The 25,488-nt window shown below is 45.0% G+C and overlaps 1 protein-coding gene across 1 annotated transcript in view; it reads left to right on the forward strand.

Moving 5' to 3' along the window:
- LOC147706468 (solute carrier family 2, facilitated glucose transporter member 3-like) overlaps positions 1–25,488 on the forward strand; it is a 54,547-nt gene that overhangs the window by 17,441 nt on the left and 11,618 nt on the right. Inside the window, exons 3-4 of the mRNA XM_086932979.1 lie at positions 15,774–15,934; positions 16,052–16,292. Coding sequence (XP_086789105.1) covers positions 15,774–15,934; positions 16,052–16,292 — 402 coding nt within the window. The remainder of the gene's footprint in view (positions 1–15,773; positions 15,935–16,051; positions 16,293–25,488) is intronic.

The raw sequence follows: 25,488 nt of genomic DNA on the forward strand, positions 1-25,488 counted from the left end.
CAGGGTCTTTAAATGCCTTACGTTTTTTAGGTACCCCAGCCTTCGTACTTTTTTTTTTTCTTCCAAGGTGTAAGTGGAACCACCCCCCCCCCGTATCCAGCAACTCGCCCATGGGCCACTTGCAGGTCTTTATGCTTTAATTCAAGTTGGGAGCGTAGCTGATACCTATTCCTCACCAGGGGAGCTCTCCCTCCCCCTCCGCCATGGGCAGAGCCCGTCAGAGGGGAGACTCACTTCCCACCTGCAGGCTGCTCTGCTTTCGCCACGTACAACCCCTACCCCCCGCCACTGACCGTACTGCAGCTACCCCTCGGCCCTCCGGCGCACGAAAGTCGATTTTTGCAGCAGCCGCCTGGATTCTCTTCCAGAGCCAAGCGCAGCATCCTCCGTATCCTCCACAGACCTCCTCGAGTTCCTTGGAATCCACTTCCACCTCTTTCCCCATACAGCCTCCAACCCGGGTCCTAACGCCTGACTCCCAATCCCGCAGCTCCAACGCTAGACCGCTCCTCTCTTCCGCAGCCTCGTAGTTGTGGTGTCCTGTAGATGGGGAGTGATCGCCCTAGGGGTATTAATCTGGGACCTACACTCCGGGGCATCTAATCCTGACTAGGCCTAACACGTGTTCCTAGAATAAACTCAGCCGGACACTGGGAATAACTTTGTTGCTTGGTCTGCGCGCCTCTGAACGCCTGCGTGCGTGCGAGACCTCTTTTTATTAACCGGAGTCACATGACCAGCACGCCCCACGCCCGGGGCGCCAGGGGCGGACCTCCAGGAACATAACATTCCTCCTAAAATAAGGAAAAACCAAAACACAAACCAAATCACACTTAAACATTTTCATTCCAGTCTCAGAGACCTTTAGGACCGATACCTTCAGCGTCCTTTAAGCGCAGCGCCACCTTACTGGCGGGTCTGCTCAGCTATATGCATATTTAAATGAGAACAGTCTTACGTGAAGTAGTCTCTCAACCAGCCGGAGGGGGTGGGATTGTCTCTTAATCGACGTTGCGACCCCCTGTGACTCAGCATTTCTGCTCCCGCCTCCGACTCGTGACTTGGCGCCTCTCTGTCGGCCCACTCCGGATCTGGGGCCTCCTCAAAGGACTCCACGTCACCTCCCACTTCTTCACTGGAGGCCTGTGGATTGTTACTTTGTCTGACCTCGTGACTGGGTGTTGATTCGACAGTTGGTGAGTTAGTTGCAGTTTCAGTTTGTTCACCACCCTGCCGATGCTCTGACTCCGGGGCTGCAGGATGAAACAGTTTGAAGTGAGACACATTGCGAGTCACCCTCTCTCGTCCTCGGATTGCTGTGAGACGGGTGCCTTTCACCCCAATCACTCGCCATGGCCTTTTCTCGTAATTGAGTCTAAACTTGCCACTAGTGACGCGATTGCAGATAAGCACCACATCTCCTCGTCTAAACTGGGATGGCACTGCCCGTCGTCTTTGACTGATTTTGGCAAACGTGGTGTTTCTTCTCCTCGCAACCACCTCTTCATTTATCACTTCAGGTGACCACTGTGGATGATGAGGGATTGAGTCCGTTATCACTCTTCCTAGGAGAAGATGTGCTGGGGCAACCCCCGTTGTGGAGTGAGGGGTCTGGCGATAGCTTCGAAGAAACGTAAAGATGGCCATTTCCACGGACTGTCCCTTATCATGAGCAATACGGATGACTTTGTTCAGTGTCCTCATAAACCTCTCGGCTTCCCCATTGGCTTGAGGCCACCGAGGTGTTATGCGCCTGTGGCGTGTCCCAAGATATGCCAAGTATGTAGCCAAGTCCTGTCCCTGAAATGGCGGTCCATTGTCCGTTCGAAGTTCCTTCATGGCACCATGAGTGGCAACAATCTTTTCCATTTTGGGTATGACACAGTCTGCACTGGTACTTGTTACGATTTCTACTTTGGGGTACTTCGAATGGTCATCTATCATCACCAGAGTGTGGCTTCCATCCGGGAGACTGCCAAAGTCCATACTGACCCGCTCCCAGGGTCCTTGTGGTCGGGGCTCTACAATGATGGGTGCTTCCCGGGAGGCTTCTCCCGTGACTTGGCAGGCAGTGTACGACCTCACCATGCTCTCCACCATGTCGTCCATGAGGGGGAACCATACTTTGGTTCGCAGCCGGGCCTTGGTCTTGACCATCCCCTGGTGACCTATATGGGCTAGTTGTATTACTTGTCCCGTGAGAGCCGTTGGTATTACCAGGCGATGTCCTCGCAGTAGGCATCCTGCTGTATCTTCATTAAGTTCAGCTCTAACATGGTACAAACTTTCCATAATTTTTTGAGCCTCTGGGGTGAGCACCTTCCAGCTTTCCTTGGCTTTCTGCCAGTTGGCAGTCCGAAGGAGGTCCTTGGCCCGCTGTATGCAGGCGTCTTGAGCCGTGGCGCTCACGACATCCTCCAGGGAGATGGGACGCGGGCATGACCTGGCCACGACCCACTTCACATATGCTTCTGTCTCTTCCGCCTCATCCATTTCTTCTGGAGTCGCGGGCCTGGGATGTCGCGATAGGTAATCTGCCGGGTTCTTCGCTCCTGGTTGGTACTCAATATTGCAGTTGTATTCCTGCAGTTGCAAAATCCATTTTTCTATTCTCGGGGGTGGTTTCGATGAGGTCCCTGAGAACAGAGCCACCAGCGGCTTATGGTCGGTCACCACCGTAAATGGCTTACCATATATGTACAGGTGGAAGTGGCGACATCCCCAATGAATTGCGATGGCTTCTTTTTCAATCTGTGAGTACATTTGTTCAGTGTCCGTGAGGGACCTGCTGGCGAAGGCAATTGGTGTCCAGTCTATTTCATCTCTTGGCCTTTGCATCAGTACGGCCCCCAACCCCGCCGGTCCGGCATCTACCGCGATGAGTGTGGAATTTCGCGGGTCAAAGAACGCCAGCGTGGTGTTGCTAGAGAGGGAGCTCTTGATGTCCTGGAACGCCTTCTCCTGTTCCGGTCCCCAGCTCCACGGAGTGGAGTCCTTAGTGAGCTCACGCAGCGGGAGGGTCAGGTTGGCCAAATCCTTGATGAAACGACCACAGTAGTTCACCATGCCAAGAAAACTTCTGACTTCCGTGACCGTCGTGGGTGGTGGCGCACCCTTAATGTCTTTGACTTTGTCAGGATCGGGGTTGACGCCGTCAGCTGAGAAGACATACCCAAAGAACCCTAGTTTGGTCCTTAAGAACTCACACTTGTCTCGGTGCAGCGTGAGTCCCGCACTGTGGAGCCTGCGGAATACATGCGCCAACCGGTGATTGTGTTCTGGAATTGTCCGGGCATGCACCATGATGTCATCACTGACGTTTATCACCCCTGGTATGCCAGCAATCAGTTCCTGAATGACATTTTGGAAGACTTCAGCCGCACTGGATATCCCAAAACTGAGTCTGGTGTACCTGCGAAGTCCAATATGAGTGGAGAATGTTGTGATGTTTCTTGACTCTTTGTCTAGCACCAGTTGGTGATACCCCGCACGAAGGTCAAGTTTGGAAAACCAACAGGCTCCAGCCATTTCCACTATTAAGTCATCTATCGTGGGGGTGATATGGCGCTCCCTCTTGATGGCAGCATTTGGGAGGCGCATATCCACGCAGATCCGGACCGCTCCCGGCTGTTTAGGTTTCCGCGTGACTACGATGGGCGAAACCCAGGGGGTGGGGCCTGATACCTTCTCGATTATTCCGGCTGCTTCCAGCTTCTGCAGTTCTTCTTCCACTAGTGGTCGAAGATGGAATGCAATGCGACGGTGTCGCAGGGCCACAGGTTGTACGGTGGGGTCCACGTGCAGATGTATTTCGCGACCTTTGAGACACCCAATTCCCTCAAACAGATCTGGAAAGTCCATGATCAGCTGATGCACCGACTCTTCATGTACTCCAAATGCAAATGTGACCACCCCCAGGTCTTCGGCCGGTCTACAGCTCAGGAGCATGCCTTGACCCTCTTCCGACACGAAGATGTTGGCTCTTGTGACTTTGTCCCCATGGCGGACTGTCGCTTTGAACTTCCCACGGATCCGGAGCGGAATGTCTTGACCATAGGCATACACCGTGATGGGGGTGGGGCTGAGTCTCGGAGGTGTGGACATGCTGCTGTAGAGAGACGCACTCATGAGGTTTATAGATGCGCCGGTGTCTACTACCGCCATGATGTCCTGATCCGCCACCTGGATGGAGCATTGGGGCAGTGTTCTGGTGCGTCTGGTGGCGGTGCCGATCATGTGCACCTTGTATACGGACCGCTCCTCCTCGTCATCGTCATCCATGTCGCTGGTGCTGGGCTCACCTTCTGCGACAGTGTGCACCGTCTGGCGTGGCTTGCGGAACCTCTTGGACCGGCATACTTTTTCGAAGTGGTTCATTTTGCCACATCCTGAGCATCTCTTGCCCCGTGCTGGACACTCTGGTGCCGGGTGTCTCGGGCCTCCACAGTAGCCACACGACTGTCCTGATACCCCGCCTTGAGGGGGTGTCGCTCTTTTGGGCCATTTGGACGGTGTCTGGACCTGTATCTTATTGATCGGTTCCACCTTCACATTGGCTTGTAATGCAGCCTCCATGTGGGCCGCCCTGGCCTTGGACAGCTCCTTTGTGCGGCCAAGAGTGAGGATGTCGGGTAGGGGCTTCCCCGATTCTTCCAGGATTCTCTCTCGCAACTTTGCAGAGGCACACCCTTGAATTATCTGTCCCCTGATCTCCTCCGTTACGTCCTGGAACCCGCAAGTTAGTGCCAGTTTCTTAAGTCTGGTGTGGTATGCATCCAGCGACTCTTCCGGCAGTTGCCGTGCTTGTCGAAAGATGAACCGCTCGTAGTCCTGGTTCGCCATTGGCTCAAAGTGTGCATTGAGAGCGTTAATCAGGGTATGATGAGTCTTGGGGGTCGCCTCTGTGAGGGTCCGAGCAATGGAGTGAATGTCTTTGCCACCAAGGTGGAGAACCATGGCGCGCTTCTGTTCTTTATGGACCTTGGTGGCCTCGAAGAATAATAGGAGCCTGTCCACCCACTCCTTCCATTTCGGAGCGAGAGTGGAGGGCGCACCCTCCACCACAAACGGTTCAATGGGCGGAATGGTAGCCATCGCCCAGGACGCGCTTGATCAGGCCCGTGTCCGGCTGAGGTGAGGTCCGAAGAGGCACCGGACGGGGAGATCCTGCGGGGGAATGGCCTTGCGCGACCAATGGTGCTTCGATGCGCATCAGGGTAGCGTCGGGCAGCGCCGCTCACCTCCAAAGGGCCAGGGGTAGAAGTCGTCGTCCCTCCAGGCGCGCTGTGCGGGGGTGTGTGTGGCAGCAAGGCACGAGCACCACGAGCGAATGGAAGCGCTCGCAGCCGCCTCACCCGAGAGTAGGCACACACACGCCCGTAGCGAGGGGTCGGCAACCACCCTCGTCGCCAACTTTGGTGTCCTGTAGATGGGGAGTGATCGCCCTAGGGGTATTAATCTGGGACCTACACTCCGGGGCATCTAATCCTGACTAGGCCTAACACGTGTTCCTAGAATAAACTCAGCCGGACACTGGGAATAACTTTGTTGCTTGGTCTGCGCGCCTCTGAACGCCTGCGTGCGTGCGAGACCTCTTTTTATTAACCGGAGTCACATGACCAGCGCGCCCCACGCCCGGGGCGCCAGGGGCGGACCTCCAGGAACATAACAGTAGTCTCTCAGCCTCGCAGCCAGAGCAGGAGAGATAAAACAAGAAAACACGGAGATCAACCACTCGCACATACAAACAATACCAAAATGCTCCTCATCCGTTCTCACCGTGAAGGTCACTTCACTACAAGAAAAAGAGTTTCGCTAAGACGGGCGTTTAGCCTGCTGCATCGAGGGCTCCTGCAACCGGCGTCAGTCCGCCGCCATGTTCCTCTTGAGACGGATTCCATCCTGACTAAGGTTCTTAGCTACTAGAGCTGCTGGTGGGAAGGTGGAAGATCCTTCGACCAACAAGCATTGACCCACTGATCAATTGCTGGCCCAAAGAGAAGAATCTCTCTTTTATCTGCATGCATGGTAGATGGCTCTGTTTCAACCAGTTCCATGCATATACCAGACATGAATGAAAGATGGGACCTATGTCTGTCATGGTGGAATCAAACATAAAGAGCAACTGGGTATCATCTGCATAGGAGACATTAATCATCTCGTAAGACTCAATAAGTTTGGCTGGAGGTGATATGTAGATATTAAACAATGTGGGGCTAAGTGAAGAGTCTGGTGCCAGCCAGATATCATGCTGTCTTTGTTCCAGAAAAGATTTTATCCAACTCCAGCCCCACCCTGTGATACCTAGTTCCACTATAAACTGGAGGAGAATTTGACAGGAGAAGGTATAGAACGATGAGGTTAAATCAAGAAAAATAAGGGCAGCACATTTGCAAGGTGAATTTAACGATGTTGGATACCTTAAGTAAGGCTGTCTCAGTGCTGTGTTCGGGTTGGAGTCCCTATTGAGTAATGAAGTAGACAATTCTTCTGAAAAAAACAAATAATTGAGAATTGTCCAGTTTTGCAAGCATTTTTGCACAGGTCAAGAGGAGACTCCATGCCTTTTCCAGGACAAGAGCCCACACACAGCACGCCCTTTTGCTTTCTCCTTTGACCTGTCCTAAGTGGAATGAGTATATATAGATGTCATTCCAAAAGCTGCTCCATATTCCCCATAGTGAGCTGCAAGAGGCTTGCTGTACCTTACTCTCAAGGCCCAAGAAAGCTGAAATGTTTCTGGGGTTAGAAGTGTTGCCATCAGGGGGATATGGCCATGCAGTGGGTGCAGAACTGTCGCTTTAGGGTGGATCCAAGACTGATTCACATATGAATGCTCCATGTCTGTAACAGCACCGTGAGCCAAAGAGATGGACCAGAATCTCCCCAGAGCAATTAGCAAATGTTAAGGGTAATTCAAACCAAGACTTTATGTTTTTCCTAGTAATTTACACTGGTATGGTCAGAAGGTGGGTCCCATGCTTGCCAACTCAGAGGGACTTAAAGTACACCTCCCTGATGAAACCAAGCAAACCTGGTGCTCTTCCAGGTGTTTTCAGGTGTTTTGTTCTGCACCCTCTCCCATTGATCCAGGACCAGGATATTTACATGTCTATACATTAAGCACTCGGGTCAGTGCATGGCCCAGGATATTTCTCAGAAGCCCACTACAGCTTCCACCGGACACTGTCCCTGCCAGTGCTGCTAAATGCCAATACTTACACTACCTGCAAACCATCAAATTCCTACAAAAGTAACTATTTGATCTATTCCACATCACTCAACGCTATAACAATAGCCGAAATGCACTGGTAAAACTATTTTTAATGTGTATTGAATTGTTAAACATGCAGCAGAACTGCTTTGAATGAAATTACACAAACACCACCACCATGTGGTGGAAAGTCATTAATATGTGCTGGTGATAAGTGCTGGTGCCAAGCTCTGGGAAACAAAGAATAATATTGGGGGTGGGGATCTGCACACCGTATGTTTACAAATTAATGGATATTCTTTTATCACCTTCGTTAGTTTTAGCGTGCACTCTAGTGGATAGGGTGTGTGCCCAACTCCCTATATGGTAACACAAGTGTAATTATGAGCCCGAGGAAAACCAGGGACTGCTAGAGGCACAGCAAGTGGGCCAGAGGCCTTTGAAAAATTCCTAAGCACGTATATAAGTCTCTAATTCTACTATGTTTGCCAATCACATTTATTTATGATATATTTTCTTCTTTTGCATTCTCTTCAAAAACATGAAACAAAAAATTACATACATTATTCCACATCTGTATATTCACGAGCCGCTGGGATACTACTTGGACTTTCACTTACAACCCTTAGTTCAATCCTGGGTTACCTATGTAAAGGACACAACCGACTGTTTAAGTAAATTGGAGAGACACAAACATCTTTTTTCTCAAGACATTTGGCTTTGTACCATCGACGTTGTTACATTATATACATCTATTGCACACGAGGAAGGTTTGGAGGCAGTTGAATGGCGGTTACTACACTCTGAAATTGATCACTCCAAAGCGACTTTCTTGCTAGAATTACTACATTTTTCCCTCTACAATAGTTTCTTTTGTTGGCAGGATAAATACTACATCCAACGCACTGGTACCCCAATGGGATTTCCAGGAGCGCCCTCATATGCGAATACCTATATGGCTTATTTTGAGGACCAATTCATTACTTCAAATCCAATCTGGCAAACACATGCTGCAATCTTTTTACGGTACATTGATGACATTTTGGTCATCTGGACAGGTACCAAAAATTTATTGGAAGACAGCATCAATCAATTGAATGGACTGAATCCCAGAATAAAATTCACTCACGAAATTGATAAGGACAAAATCCATTTTTTGGACATTGAGATAAGGAGAACTAGAATGGTTTAGAATCATCTGTATATAAAAAACCCACACATGTTAACAATGCTCTTTTCTTTACGAGTGCTCATCCATATAGCTTGAAAAAACACCTTCCTATATCGCAGATGATGCGCATCAAGAGGATCACATCGGATGGAGATCCATGTCAACGTGACATCCAACGACAAACACAAGAATACAAGGAGCGTGGGTATCCGGATGTAATACTCAATGAAGCTGTTCAAACCTTATCACAAAAAACACGTGATGAACTTTTAACACCTGAAGTTAAGACCCCAATGAAATGAGAGGTATTTGTAATAAAAAACTCAGTGCAAACTTCTCAGATTAAATCCATCATCAGGAATCGCTGGGAACCTATTGAGAATGAACCAGATTTTCTCACAGTATTTCATGGTTCTCCACTTTTTGCACACACAAGGACGAAAAACTTGAGGGAACTTTTGAAACCTTCCAAAAGAAGTGGCAGATTAAAAGTAAGAGGTATGATGAAGTGTTACAACTGCGGGCAATGTGGCAACGTTATCACTGGCGACCAATTTATGCATCCACACACAGGTCAAAGCATTAAACTAAGAAGCAACTCAGACTGTACTACAGAAGGAGTCATATACGCAATTAAATGTCCAGGCGGGTTGGTTTATGTGGGACGGACCAGAAGGAAAATTAAAACTAGAATAGTGGAACATAAAAGTCGCATTAGGAACCAAAATACCACTTCTCCATTAGCCAAACACTGGGTAGAAGCAAAACACACCATTCCCCAATTGAGATACACAGTTTTAGAAAAAGTGGAATGTATCCAAGGAATAGAATGTAACACTCTCCTGGCCAGGAGAGAAACCCATTGGATAAAGTTGTTAGGCACTGTTTTTCCTGCAGGACTTAATGATCATTATGAATTATTATGTTTTCTCTAAATGCCATACTGTTTTCTTTCAGATTGTAAGGGAGTACACTGGGACTCTTCCCATATAGATTCACCTACTCACGAACTTGAACTGCATGCCTTGGTACGCTCTAGCACCTTTCCACTACTTTAACAACTTAAGCCTCACCCCTTTTTCAGCTTTTTGGTTAGCACTTCTGCTTGTAGACATGTCTTTTAATTACAAGTTACATACGTCATCGTACCGCCTTGAGATATTTCAATAGAGAAGGAAGTAGAACTGTTTTTATTCGAGTATATTTTTCACTTTCACAAGGGTGTTACTTTCATCCTCGGGTACTTCTTTCCATATTTTGGATAATTGGCCTTTACAGCTTTCCGCTCGGATTACACGCTGTTTATTATCCAGTTCAGCGGGGCGCCATAGCAAGTATATGTCATGGTTTCCTTTACAACAGAAAGTCCTCTTTCTGTTTTTAGTTTTTCCGATAGATACGGGCGAGTTCCGCACCATGTGACCTGATGGGCAGACTCGCGTTCATTGAGAGATTCAAAGTGTTGGCATCGATAATCCCAGGTTAGTGTACGGACCTTTGTCCGACAAGTAGAACAATTTTTTATACCTCTATTGCTTTAGGTGTTCGCGTTACACCTATGCCATATCTTTTCAGGTTGTTTATGACCAAGCGGCCAGCAACGGTTTGAGCTCGCTGATTACACAGGTGGTAAGCGGTTTGAACAGTTTACAGCGCACAGTGATTACCTTAGCGTTACTTCACTGGGATACTTATCTTGGCTCGTTTTTCATTTAGGTACTAGGATTGTCGAGAGTGCAACAGTATCTTGGAATACACAGCTTGGATGTATTATTGTGAGAACATAAGTACGCTTACACGTATTACAGAGCTCTTCTATCTTGATTTAAGCATGGGGCTGCACGATTAATTATTTTTCCAATTTCATCACGGGTTCTTATTCTCCTATGGTAACTTTCACTCTTATATCTTATTTATTCAAGTTTACTCGGTTTCTCACTCTTATTACTTATAGACTGCCCCACTCCTTTTTCCTCACGAGAAGGGTACATTGGTTACTTTTTAAGGGCATGTTCTCCTCTTCTAAGGTACTACCTCCCAGTGGCACTCCCCAGCTTTGTGCATATGAACATTGTATTATCAATGTGAATATTGGAAACAGTTTTTTCTTTGTTGCTGTTTTATAGATCCCGTATAACTTGAACTACAGGACGCTGACATTTACAAGACATTTGAACCTTCATCTACATATTATTAACCCCCTGACGAAGGGTTGAATGTGCAACCCGAAATGCATTGGGATTCTGACATTAATTTTGTGTACTGAAATACACGAGATTTATTCATTTACTTTTAAGTGCTAAAAATATGTGATTTGGGAATATGGCAAGTGAATATTTTCAATCAGTCATGTATGCGCAATATACAGATGTGGAATAATGTATGTAATTTTTTGTTTCATGTTTTTGAAGAGAATGCAAAAGAAGAAAATATATCATAAATAAATGTGATTGGCAAACATAGTAGAATTAGAGACATATTCCTGCTTGGAATTTTTCAAAGGCCTCTGGCCCACTTGCTGTGCCTCTAGCAGTCCCTGGTTTTCCTTGGGCTCATAATTACACTTTCTTTTGTTACCATATAGGGAGTTGGGCACTCACCCTATCCACTAGAGTGCACGCTAAAACTAACGAAGGTGATAAAAGAATATCCATTAATTTGTAAACATACGGTGTGCAGATCCACCCCCCCAAATATTATTCTTTGTACTCACAGTGCTCCACTCGTGGATCAGCACCCACATAAAAAATGTATGTCTTGGCAAGACATTTCTAATCTTACTACTAATCAGGCAGAAACGAAAGCTTACACATCGTAAGAAGCACAAACGATTTATGCATTAGTAAAAGAGGTCAGAGAGTATGGTACATCTACGGGCACTACAACACAGCAACTAAAACAACTTGAATACCTAATGAAAAAGGAAGTGAATCAGCGATTACACGCCACAACTTTGATTGAATATCATAAAGTTAGACGTATACCCCGCGGCTTAAGGATTGCTCTTCACCCCATGCTTTTTAAATTCAACAAATCTTTCATGGCACGTTGGAATGCTATTCTTAATAAATGCTCGCTTGATCTCATTTTGCTCATCATTGAAGAGATATCGTCTCAACTAGGAGAACTAATGTTCGACATCAACAAACTGAAGGATTATATTAGTCAACGGATGGAACAAGAGGATTTGAACCAAGTATTAGAAAAGATCAATAAGAATCTGGACACACATGCCAAGGAGGTACACGAAAGAAAAACACGAAAGTTCCGACGGGACACGATAGATTATAAACTGGATGAAGTTTATATTTGGGCCGAAAAGTACGCACAGAGGAGAGTCTATAAAAAACCTGTGGCCACGTTGTCTGAAAAAAGTATTTTTGAAGATGAAGATTTATCACTTCCGAGGCCACCCTCCTCTTCTGTACATATTACCACGACAACTACAGATGACACAACAACTGCCTCTACAAGCAATGTACCTTTTTTAGGGGGAGGCCCTACAGCCAAAACCCCACCAGACAAGACAACAGCCACTCAAGACGAAACACCAGGCGTGGAAAAACCCAAGGTCACAAAGGAGCAAGGAAGGCCCAAGAGGGACTTGAAGAAGTGAATTCCTTGGTCATCAACATCTCGTCCAAACATTTCACAAAAGAAGAAATCCAGGTACTCAATAAAGGAACATCTTTCGTTCCATCCTACTCTTCCAACGCATTAGAGACGGAAGTGGCTCTTTTTAAATTCATGCGCAAATTGAGATTAAGGTGGTTTTTCACCATCGATCCAAGCACAGAGGAGCTGACAGAGGAACAGGAGAAATTCAGACCTAAGAGTAGATTTCTTTCACCAGTTTCACATAAGACATTGGACAACTTCGAGACACTTGTGAAAAAAGACTTAGAAAAAATAAAATATGGAACAATACAGCATCACAATTTCAGCTCTAAGGAACGACGGATCTTAAGCAAACTTAGACAGGATCCAACAATTACGTTTCACCCGGCTGACAAGGGGGGAGCCCTGGTAATACTCGATACAGATTTCTACAACCAAAGTGTGTGTGACCATGTACAGGAAGTAGACACTTATCTCCCCATGGAATAAGACCCTACCAACGAATTATTGAGAATACTGGGCGACTATCTTCAGAGAGCTTTTGAATCAGGCATCATCGATGAAAATACCAAAACGTTTCTTTTCAATTCCTCACCTAAGGTTCCAACACTATATATGCTACCCAAGGTGCACAAGCACAGAACACATCCACCATTCAGACCCATAGTAGCGGGATGCGGATCTATTCACGAGCCGCTGGGATACTACTTGGACTTTCACTTACAACCCTTAGTTCAATCCTGGGTTACCTATGTAAAGGGCACAACCGACTGTTTAAATAAATTGGAGAGACACAAACATCTTTTTTCTCAAGACATTTGGCTTTGTACCATCAACGTTGTTGCATTATATATATCTATTGCACACGAGGAAGGTTTGGAGGCAGTTGAATGGCGGTTACTACACTCTGAAATTGATCACTCCAAAGCGACTTTCTTGCTATAATTACTACATTTTTCCCTCTACAATAGTTACTTTTGTTGGCAGGATAAATACTACATCCAACGCACTGATACCGCAATGGGATTTCCAGGAGCGCCCTCAAATGCGAATACCTATATGGCTTATTTTGAGGACCAATTCATCACTTCAAACCCCATTTGGCAAACACATGCTGCAATCTTTTTACGGTACATTGATGACATTTTGGTCATCTGGACAGGTACCAAACATTTTTTGGAAGACAGCATCAATCAATTGAATGGACTGAATCCCAGAATAAAATTCACTCACGAAATTGATAAGGACAAAATCAATTTTTTGGACATTGAGATAAGGAGAACTAGAAATGGTTTAGAAACATCTGTATATAAAAAACCCACAGATGTTAACAACGCTCTTTTCTTTACGATTGCTCATCCATATAGCTTGAAAAAACACCTTCCTATATCGCAGATGATGCGCATCAAGAGGATCCTATCGGATGGAGATCAATGTCAACGTGACATCCAATGACAAACACAAGTCAAGGAGCGTGGGTATCCTGATGTAATGCTCAATGAAGCTGTTCAAACCTTATCACAAAAAACACGTGATGAACTTTTAACACCTAAAGTTAAGACCCCAATGAAATGAGAGGTATTTGTAATAAAAAACAAAGTGCAAACTTCTCAGATTAAATCCATCATCAGGAATCGATGGGAACTTATTGAGAATGAACCAGATTTTCTCACAGTATTTCATGGTTCTCCACTTTTTGCACACACAAGGAAGAAAAACTTGAGGGAACTTTTGAAACCTTCCAAAAGAAGTGGCAGATTAAAAGTAAGAGGTATGATGAAGTGTTACAACTGCGGGCAATGTGGCAACGTTATCACTGGCGACCAATTTATGCATCCACACACAGGTCAAAGCATTAAACTAAGAAGGAACTCAGACTGTACTACAGAAGGAGTCATATACGCAATTAAATGTCCATGCGGGTTGGTTTATGTGGGACGGACCAGTAGGAAAATTAAAACTAGAATAGTGGAACATAAAAGTCGCATTAGGAACCAAAATACCACTTCTCCATTAGCCAAACACTGGGTAGAAGCAAAACACACCATTCCCCAATTGAGATACACAGTTTTAGAAAAAGTGGAATGTATCCAAGGAATAGAATTTAACACTCTCCTGGCCAGGAGAGAAACCCATTGGATAAAGTTGTTAGGCACTGTTTTTCCTGCAGGACTTAATGATCATTATGAATTATTATGTTTTCTCTAAATGCCATACTGTTTTCTTTCAGATTGTAAGGGAGTACACTGGGACTCTTCCCATATAGATTCACCTACTCACGAACTTGAACTGCATGCCTTGGTACGCTCTAGCACCTTTCCACTACTTTAACAACTTAAGCCTCACCCCTTTTTCAGCTTTTTGGTTAGCACTTCTGCTTGTAGGCATGTCTTTTAATTACAAGTCACATACGTCATCGTACCGCCTTGAGATATTTCAATAGAGAAGGAAGTAGAACTGTTTTTATTCGAGTATATTTTTTACTTTCACGAGGGTGTTACTTTCATTCTCGGGTACTTCTTTCCATATTTTTGATAATTGGCCTTTACAGCTTTCCGCTCGGATTACACGCTGTTTATTATCCAGTTCAGCGGGGCGCCATAGCAAGTATATGCCATGCTTTCCTTTACAACAGAAAGTCCTCTTTCTGTTTTTAGTTTTTTAGATAGATACGGGTGAGTTCCGCACCATGTGACCTGATGGGCAGACTCGCGTTCATTGAGAGATTCAAAGTGTTGGCATCGATAACCCCAGGTTAGTGTACGGACCTTTGTCCGACAAGTAGAACAATTTTTTATACCTCTATTGCACGATTAATTATTTTTCCAATTTCATCACGGGTTCTTATTCTCCTATGGTACCTTTCACTCTTATATCTTATTTATTCAAGTTTACTCAGTTTCTCACTCTTATTACTTATAGACTGCCCACTCCTTTTTCCTCACGAGAAGGGTACATTGGTTACTTTTTAAGGGCATGTTCTCCTCTTCTAAGGTACTACCTCCCAGTGGCACTCCCCAGTTTTGTGCATATGAACATTGTACTATCAATGTGAATATTGGAAACAGTTTTTTCTTTGTTGCTGTCTTATAGATCCCGTATAGCTTGAACTACAGAACGCTGACATTTACAAGACAATTGAACCTTCATCTACATATTATTAACCCCCTGACGAAGGGTTGAATGTGCAACCCAAAATGCATTGGGATTCTGACATTAATTTTGTGTACTGAAATACACAAGATTTATTCATTTACTTTTAAGTGCTAAAAATATGTGATTTGGGAATATGGCAAGTGAATATTTTCAATCAGTCATGTATGCGCAATATACAGATGTGGAATAATGTATGTAATTTTTTGTTTTATGTTTTTGAAGAGAATGCAAAAGAAGACAATATATCATAAATAAATGTGATTGGCAAACATAGTAGAATTAGAGACTTATATACGTGCTTGGAATTTTTATAAAGGCCTCTGGCCCACTTGCTGTGCCTCTAGCAGTCCCTGGTTTTCCTCGGGCTCATAATTACACAAGCTCTGGGAAACGCCGGCACAAATTAGGCACATATTCTCTAACCATGTCCAATGGTATGACTCTCTCTTGTCCTAGTGCTTGAATCCTCTTTCAGTCCGCTTCATGCACCACAGTTGTGACTCTCCTGCTATTTCAGTACTGAGACCCCAAAACACTCCTGGTCTAATTCTCCACATGCCCCATGTCTCTGGGACATGGAGCTCCTAAATCTTATGCATTCTTCATTCTCTTCAGATCATTGAGCAATTTTACAATGAGACGTACATGGCCCGGTACAACAAATGGATAGACCGCAACTTCCTCACCTCTCTCTGGTCTGCCTCCGTTTCTATCTTTCCCGTTGGTGGCATGGTCGGAGCCCTCTCTGTGGGACTGTTTGTCAACCGCCTTGGCAGGTGAGTGACAGATGGCTGTGTTGTGCTGATGTATGTATTCTTCAAACTCTCTCCCACTTCTGGGGACCTATAGTTGTCCTGTGTTCACCCATCTCTTTTTTACTCTCGTCTTTGCAGAAGGAACTCAATGTTGTTGGCCAACATCTTGCCCATTATTAGCGGGGCACTGATGGGCTTCTCCAAACTGGCCCACACGTATGAAATGTTCATCGTTGGACGCTTCATCATTGGCGTTTACAGCGGACTCAGCACAGGCTTTGTACCCATGTACGTTGGGGAGATTTCACCCACCAGCCTTCGTGGTGCCTTTGGGACTCTCCACCAGCTCGCCATCGTGATTGGCATCCTGATCGCACAGGTAAGAAAGCAGGCTTGGTGTTTATGAAATTGGGAAGGCATTTTATAGCAAGACAGGACAAATAAATGGAAGTCTAAGAATTTGAATTCAGTGCGAAACTTAGGCCCTGGATGGGAGGATATGATTTGACAATGTTTGGTAGGGCAGTGTGTGATGTGTTTGGTGTGGTTTACTGAATGCAAGGTCACAGTCCTTGCGGGACCTGGTAGGTTGAGCAATCAGGAGCAAAATTATTGATAACTTTGACCCTCACAAGCCCATCTGGATCTGTGAGCCACATGCCTTCATTGGAGCTGCAGCAGGATCCTAAAAAGCCCTCAACATACGTGTTATCAACGCATATTTACAGTCCGGAAGCGCTTCATATCAATATTCCCTTGATAATTCTATGACCCTTATACCTTAATAGAAAGGAGCTTACTCAGACTCTAATCTCTTTTATGCCCTCCCCATACACATTTATCGATATAACCAGATCCAGTTGGGCATTAGTCCACCACCACATTGGCTGCACACAAAATTAATTTTGGGGTACACCTCGAATGCTGTTCTTCTTCAGTCTATCTTTATTCATCTAACTATGTATCAGGCACCATTCCTCTTGGGTAAAGATAGTGCCTGAAGGTCCTTGCGCTAAGTTGCAGGAAAAAGGGATCCAGAAAACCAAGGGGCCATTCCATGCTGTTGTGTTGTGGAACAAAAGAGTAGGAAAATCCCCTTTTTGCACGATTTCCCCCATTTCTGGACTGATGCTGCTGTTTTTTTACTGTGTACAATGGGACTCTGCTGACCAAGGCCCAGTGGATATGCTCTAACCCTAAACATGTTGAAATTGGCTATAATCCTTGTTGGCCAATGTAAGTTAACTATACATCCCTAGTATATGGTGGAAAGTGCACCCAGGACATGTCAGTTAAATATCACAAATGGACTGCAGCACCCATTGTCCAACCCGTTACAGTGACAGTGCAAACAAGACTGAGGGCCTGCCACTGTAGCCTGACTGTGCAGTTTTAAAACAGAACATTCTCACTGCCAAAATAACCCCTTTTTGACAGGCCTCAACCCTCCTTTTAAATATTAACATGTAACCCGTACGCACACCTTATGGGAAGTAAGGGAGAGAGTATGCTATTTAAAAGTAGGACATGTAAATGTTTAGTTTTAAACATGTCCTTCCAAGGAAAAGAGCCAAAACGCTGTTTTCACTATAGCTGGGTGTTCCATATGAAAGCATTAGAATACAGTATTACATTTAATAATGTAATCATCAGCTAGGTAACAGCTTTAAAATGAATTCTTGTGGTGCTTAAACTCTTTATGACAAGCCAAATCCACTGATAAAGTCAGATTTGTAATACATATATGAAAAGTCACTTTTCGAAAGCTACCTTTCCACTTCCCAAAAGCCTCTAGAAGCCCATTTACATGAGCTTCAAAGGTCACCCAGGAGCTGAATAGCCCTCTTGATGAAGGATGAACTTGTTCCCAGAGCTAAGACAAAGCCCTTGGATGTGGGGAGGTGTTCTGTAATTCTGTTCCTCTTGCAGGATGACCAGTTGGGCTGTACTCAGGAACTTCATTAACTTCGAATACGCCTTACTTGTCATAGGCAAAGGTTAGCTGACACCCTGGCAAGGCACTCCTTTTTCTACCCAGTCAGGTCTCAGTGGGAGGAGATGCCCCAGAACTGGTTTGAAGTGACCACAGCGAAGGGTTGAGCATTTCCCTGGCCACACCTCTGGGGTCGGCAGCTGGCAAGTTCTAACTGGACCTGCCCTGGACCCTGCTAGTGGTTTCTGCTGCTTTGACACCCAAGTGCTGTTCCTGAGGTCCTGGGACCCTCGGTTGTGTCAGAGTATTCCACCATCCTGGAAAGCCTAGGACTTAGAAACCTTTTGGTTCCAAAGACCTTTATTATTATTATTCAGCTTATAGAGAGTCTCTTTACTCCAACAGAGTGTCCCCGCGCTAGAACACCAACAACACCTCGGCAGCTGGCTTGAAACCTCTCTCCCCCCAACCTAAAGCCCCAGAAGAACAAGTAAAAAGGCCTACTTTCAGCCCCCCGGAGAGTCCAGAACAAAATCTCTGACGGGTGCGTCCTAAGGTCAACAGGTAGGTCATTCCAGGCCTTTGCCACAAGGAAGCCAAAGGAGCTCCCTCCAGCCCGTACCTTCCGCACCTTTGGAGAACTGGGACAAACCTGCCAACTCGATTCAACGGTGCGTTGCCACTGGCCCAAAGATTCAGGTTGCTCCCACTCAGAGGTTTTCTACAGCAGCAAATCCATGTCAGCGAGACATTGCAGAGAAGATATTTGGCCTCGTAGAGCCCTGTTTGGCTTCCTCCAGCAGCCTTGCCCTCCTGGAAAAACCAAAACCCCAAAAAAGGGACTATGTTCAAACGTAGAAATCTTCACTGGGCGATGCAGCCAAATGTATCTGACTGATGTAGACCTTCCTTGGATGCGTATTTTGAGTTTTTCCAGCTTGAAGCTTCCCATCTAAAGTCAAAGGCTTCACCGGGGCTGCATCCAACAGCTATCTGGCCTTCTGGATCCTTTATTCGACCACAGCCTGCTGCTTTTTCCCGCTGAGGATTGTTGACTTCTATTTCAGAGACTAAGTCCTAAGATAAAACTTCTGTCCGGGTCAAACCTTGTTTCTCTATCTGACATGCTCCTTTGCGGTCTGCCTTAAATCAAGTCTAGGTACTGGTCAAGAAAAAACAGATAACCATGTTTGGCACTGGTCGCTTTTTGGTGCTATTTTTAATTGAAATATTTCATTCTTAGCTCCGTTCCCCTTTATTGGATTTTTGTAGTTTTGGTGTTAATTTGTTAATTAAATTACTCCCTATTTTTGTAAATGATAGTGAGATTTTTATTGCACTGTGTTTTCGACTTTTTAACTGTTTTGATACTTTTACATGATGTGCACATTTCCTTAAGTTACGCCTGGCTGCTCCGTCCCATAGCTACAGAGTTGAGCTCAGGTTTAAATTAATGAAACCTTTACCCAACCTAACAAGAATAGGGACATTATTGATTGTGGTGGACCGCCATCCACCACAAATAATAATCCTCTGTCTCACAAACAGGCAAACTCCCATCTCTGGCCACTCTGCTTCATCTGCGTTGGTCTCCGTTGATCTCATCAACCAGTTTTTGCAAATATCCTGCTTCACCGAGCGATCTGAAGCGCTGAGCTTTATACTCAATTCAATTCAATTCAAAAATACTTTATTCGGTAGTTCATTTGATAGGAACACCATAAAAGTTCATAAAATGCAATTTACAAAATTAATTATACTCAGACATTATGCCTGATTGGAACCCTCAGGCTGCATTTCCTGCAGATGTCCCAAACTAAAGTTCCCTCTAATTTACACAGCACTCAAATGCACACAACCTGCGTAAATAATGCTTACCATCCAACATGTCGCTGAAGATTGCACTTGGAAACTTAACGAGAAGGCCATACATCATACAGCTGCAGAATGAGAGATGCTGGCTGGCACTGACTGGTAAAAAGGGCAAATAACAGTTTTGCCCTGTGGTGCAGACTGAAAGATGGCATATTCACATGGGTTTTATAGATTGAGGGATGGAGCATAACATTTGCAAGTAAAGTGTGTGATGCCAGGGTCCTTGACAGATTTAGCAAAAAACTGATGGAGGATTGTTACTTAGCAGCAGATGGTATTGTACGACATTACTTTATACTACACATTTATAAAATCAATTACATTTTGTCCCCATGTCTGGAAGGAATACACAACCCACAGCAGAGCAGCCATTGACATTCATGTGATCCAGGACACTGGTAGAACGCCACATTTGGTTTAATCAGAAAAATACTAACTTTCAAAAAGTGCCATTTTCAGAACTGATATTATTAAGGAGAACAATGGTCCATAGGGTTAAGTTTTTCACAAAACAAATGAAAATATAGACTCAGATCAGTACTATATTAGCCAGTTTTTTCAGTGCCCAGCCGGGCCTGAAAATTTTATTTCAAGTATAAACAAAATAAAAAGACCATCAGAGAGGTCTAATGCGAGAGCTGATAGGGTACAAGCCTGTACCTATCCAAAGTATACTCGAAAAGAGTTCGAGGGAGAGAGGGTAGACAAAGAAAGGAGGGTAAAGAATATCAGGCAAAAAGAACATGGGAGCCAATTGTCCCTTGCATCATTAGCATATTCGCAAGGCAAGTTCAGACAAACAGTACCTGTAACAGTATTAACACAATGGGAAAGTTACAGAACTGAAAAAGTGTCGACGGCGTTTCGATCCCTGGCTCCTAGTGAACTGAGATCATCATCAGGACTTTAACAATATATTGCCTGTATGTACTTTTTAAGAGACCTGTTAATAATGGAGATTTTCAAGAATGGGAAAAAAGGAGAAAGGAAATTCTGTTAAAAAAGGATTTAGGCTAAAACCGACTCGATTTATTGCAAATCGAGTTGGTTTTAGCCTAAATCCTTTTGCACCCTGTCGGAAAGCATGAGATTGATACACTGGAATACCTGTAGTCAACATTCACACCTTGGCATGACACAAATGAATACTGTGTGCATAGTTTCTGAAACAAGTGCTGTATTTTAACAGAATTTCCTTTCTCCTTTTTTCCCATTCTTGAAAATCTCCATTATTAACAGGTCTCTTAAAAAGTACATACAGGCAATATATTGCTCCTAGTGATGTGAAGGTCTCGGTTTCTGAAACTCTGTCCTCCTTACCGGCCATGTCTAAAGAGGTATTTGACACTCTGAGCCTCAAAATTAAATCTGGTTCTCCCTTAGACCCGCTGAAGCCGGAGTTTTTTACTCTTCTCCCGCCCCTCTGTCGTGAGCCCATTTTGGATCTGATCAATCTCTCGCTCAGTGAGGGCGTGGTTCCTTCCTCCTGGAAGCAAGCTGTGGTCAGCCCTATTCTGAAGAAACCCAATCTAGACCCCTTGCTCCCGGAGAACTACCGGCCCATCTCCCTCCTGCCTTGGACCGCCAAGGTCACTGAGGCACATGTAAACTCCATCCTGTCTGCCCATCTCTCTCGTAATAATATTCTTGACGAGAGTCAAAATGGGTTTCGCTCTCATCACAGCACTGAAACTGCGTTGCTCTTTATGACCGAGCATTTGCGGTCAGTGCTGGACGCGGGGCAGACTGCGGCGCTCCTATTGTTAGACCTGAGCGCCGCGTTCGACACGGTGTCTCATGACATTTTGATGCGGCGTCTGGAGGAAGTAGGTATTGTGGGGAAGGCTCTTCAGTGGTTCCACTCTTTCTTTTCGGACCGGTTTTTCAAAGTAGCCATTCCACCTGGCCAGTCCTCTTTCCACTCTCTGGGTCTGGGAGTCCCTCAGGGCTCTGCCTTAAGCCCCGCACTATTCAACCTGTATGGGAAACCGCTGGCTGCTGTCGTCAGGCAATGTGGCCTTACCATTACATCGTAAGCCTGCACCTATCCAAAGTATACTCGAAAAGAGTTCGAGGGAGAGAGGGTAGACAAAGAAAGGAGGGTAAAGAATATCAGGCAAAAAGAACATGGGAGCCAATTGTCCCTTGCATCATTAGCATATTCGCAAGGCAAGTTCAGACAAACAGTACCTGTAACAGTATTAACACAATGGGAAAGTTACAGAACTGAAAAAGTGTCGACGGCGTTTCGATCCCTGGCTCCTAGTGAACTGGGATCATCATCAGGACTTTAACAATATATTGCCTGTATGTACTTTTTAAGAGACCTGTTAATAATGGAGATTTTCAAGAATGGGAAAAAAGGAGAAAGGAAATTCTGTTAAAAAAGGATTTAGGCTAAAACCGACTCGATTTATTGCAAATCGAGTCGGTTTTAGCCTAAATCCTTTTGCACCCTGTCGGAAAGCATGAGATTGATACACTGGAATACCTGTAGTCAACATTGACACCTTGGAATGACACAAATGAATACTGTCTGCATAGTTTCTGAAACAAGTGCTGTATTTTAACAGAATTTCCTTTCTCCTTTTTTCCCATTCTTGAAAATCTCCATTATTAACAGGTCTCTTAAAAAGTACATACAGGCAATATATTGCTCCTAGTGATGTGAAGGTCTCGGTTTCTGAAACTCTGTCCTCCTTGCCGGCCATGTCTAAAGAGGCATTTGACACTCTGAGCCTCAAAATTAAATCTGGTTCTCCCTTAGACCCGCTGAAGCCGGAGTTTTTTACTCTTCTCCCGCCCCTCTGTCGTGAGCCCATTTTGGATCTGATCAATCTCTCCCTCAGTGAGGGCGTGGTTCCTTCCTCCTGGAAGCAAGCTGTGGTCAGCCCTATTCTGAAGAAACCCAACCTAGACCCCTTGCTCCCGGAGAACTACCGGCCCATCTCCCTCCTGCCTTGGACCGCCAAGGTCACTGAGGCACACGTAAACTCCATCCTGTCTGCCCATCTCTCTCGTAATAATATTCTTGACGAGAGTCAAAATGGGTTTCGCTCTCATCACAGCACTGAAACTGCGTTGCTCTTTATGACCAAGCATTTGCGGTCAGTGCTGGACGCGGGGCAGACTGCGGCGCTCCTATTGTTAGACCTGAGCGCCGCGTTCGACACGGTGTCTCATGACATTTTGATGCGGCGTCTGGAGGAAGTAGGTATTGTGGGGAAGGCTCTTCAGTGGTTCCACTCTTTCCTTTTGGACCGGTTTTTCAAAGTAGCCATTCCACCTGGCCAGTCCTCTTTCCACTCTCTGGGTCTGGGAGTCCCTCAGGGCTCTGCCTTAAGCCCCACACTATTCAACCTGTATGTGAAACCGCTGGCTGCTGTCGTCAGGCAATGTGGCCTTACCATGACATCGTACGCCGACGACACGCAGCTGGCGGTGACACTTAGTGGGGACCCTGAGGTGAATGCGCCCAGATTCCGTGCAGGACTTATAGCTGTGGCCAACTGGATGCGTAGCAACTGCTTACAGCTTAATGCTAAGAAAACCGAGGTCCTGATTTTAGGGAAGCAGGCGGAACTTTGGGGAGACCAGTGGTGGCCTCCCGAATTGGGGGTGTCCCCCATTCCAGCGGCCGAAGTTAAAAATCTGGGGGTCTGGCTGGACTCTAACCTCTCTTTCACCAGTCATACAAAGAAGACAGCAGCTACCTGTTTTGGTATTCTGCGAGGACTGAGACCTATCCTCAAGTTCTTCGACCCTCCCACGCGGCAACTGGTGGTTCAGGCCTCTATCCTTTCTCGGCTGGACTACGGGAGTGCTCTGCTACTTGGAGTTAATCAGGCTGAGGCTACCAGGCTTCAGAGGGTGCAGAATGCTGCTGCACGGGCCATTGTGGGCCTTCCGAGACGATGTTCTGTCTCCACTGTTCTGACTTCCCTTCACTGGCTTCCGGTCAGACAGAGAGTCAAATTTAAGGCTCTCTGTCTGACATTTAAAATCCTGAAGCTTTCCTCCCCTCCTGCCCTCGCGAGCCTCATCTCTCCGTACGTCCCCACGCGGTCCCTCAGGTCTGAATCTCACCATCTGGCGATTAAGCCCAGGTTCAGACTGAGTAGGATGGGAGGACGTTCTTTTCGTGTGCTGGCGGCTGATCTATGGAATTCCCTTCCTGTACACATTTGTGCCCTAAATAGCCTAACTCTTTTTAGGCGCGCCATTAAAACCCACCTGTTCGCCTCTGTTAATTGATTCTTTTTCCTTTTCAGCTCTGACCTGTTATGTTATTGTACCTGATCAGGCGCCAGGACGCCCCTTCGCTGGGGCAGCTGTGCGCCGAATAAAAGTTATTAACATAACATAACATAACATAACATAACATAACATAACATAACATAACATAACATAACATAAACAGAACTGAGTTTGGCATAGAAAATACAAGCGAAGGGAAAAAAAAGTACCATGCCAAGGATGACAGGTCTACAAACCTTCAGATAGATTTCATTAAAAAAAAAAACATAACATTACAATTTGGTGCACCATGATCACATTTTGTCAACAAAGTTGTTTTGAAAAAAAAGTTCTATAAGTAATTTTGAAGCAGTTCCAAATGTTTCATAACAGTCCATATTGATTTGTGCGAGGGACCTTTAAAACAAAAATTGCAGAGTTCCTTGATTGTCCCGATGTTGGATACTCTTGATTGTCCTGATGCCGGATACTCTTGATTGTCCTGATGCCAGATACTCTAAATGATGATGGAAAATATTCTTCCACAGGTCAAGTAAATTGGGATTAAGACAAATGAAGTGTTCTATTGTTGTGTCATGTATATGGTATAGATGACAGACTCTCTGGTCCTTGGTCATATTCTGCCATGCAGTTTCAAGCTGGAGAATTGAAATGTATAGTAGTCGATTGTATATTGAACATTGACCCCCAGATTATTGTGATACAAGAATATCGAAGAGAGAATATTGAGGGACAAAATATCGAAAGGGAAAGTGCATGTAGAGAAGTATAGATTTAATATTCCTAACTCCACATTCAAAGACCTTGAAGATATATATATGTACCACGTAGGTACGTATATGTGGAGTTAAGCTTAGAAAATGTAAATACTTATATTTCCATATTTTTGTTTTCGATGGTGTGTCTTCAATATTGTGTCCTATCGATATTCTTGGGTCCGTATTCAGAGTTCACACCTTGTGAAGTAGTATTTTTCTCTTTTTAAAGTCAAAATCTGCTCACAAGTTGGGCTGGAGAAAGGGTGAATTTCTTGAATGAGTGCATCAAAGTATTCCATGGGTAATCTTAACACAAATGGGACAGTGGCAGCTTCCTGAAGTACTCTCTTTTTGTGACTTGAGCCATGTGTAGATATGTTCCTCTGCATCCAGAGACTTGAAATTATTTTGTTAATTAGCCCCCCTAGGGTATTTATGGAGTTCGAGGATCACCAAAAAGATATCAGAGGGGAAAGATAAAAAGGTTTTTTGCCTGATTGTAATTTAGGAATGTAATGCTTCTCTTGTTCTCTCCAGAATCACTCCTCCCACCGAGCTCTGTAATAGGCAGAGGAAGCAGACAGTCAACAATGGGTTGTTGTTGTTGTGAATCTTGAAGCAATTATCCACACTTGGAAAAAAAATCTGATGACTTGTTAAGGAAAATACAGTTATAAGATAGAGCAAATGAAACAAGAGTGTTGCAGGAGAATAGGATAGTGGATATGTATACCTGGTGTAGAGATGAGTGT

Source organism: Lissotriton vulgaris, chromosome 7 (genome assembly GCF_964263255.1).
Source record: "Lissotriton vulgaris chromosome 7, aLisVul1.2, whole genome shotgun sequence".
Taxonomy (NCBI): Eukaryota; Metazoa; Chordata; class Amphibia; order Caudata; family Salamandridae; genus Lissotriton; species Lissotriton vulgaris.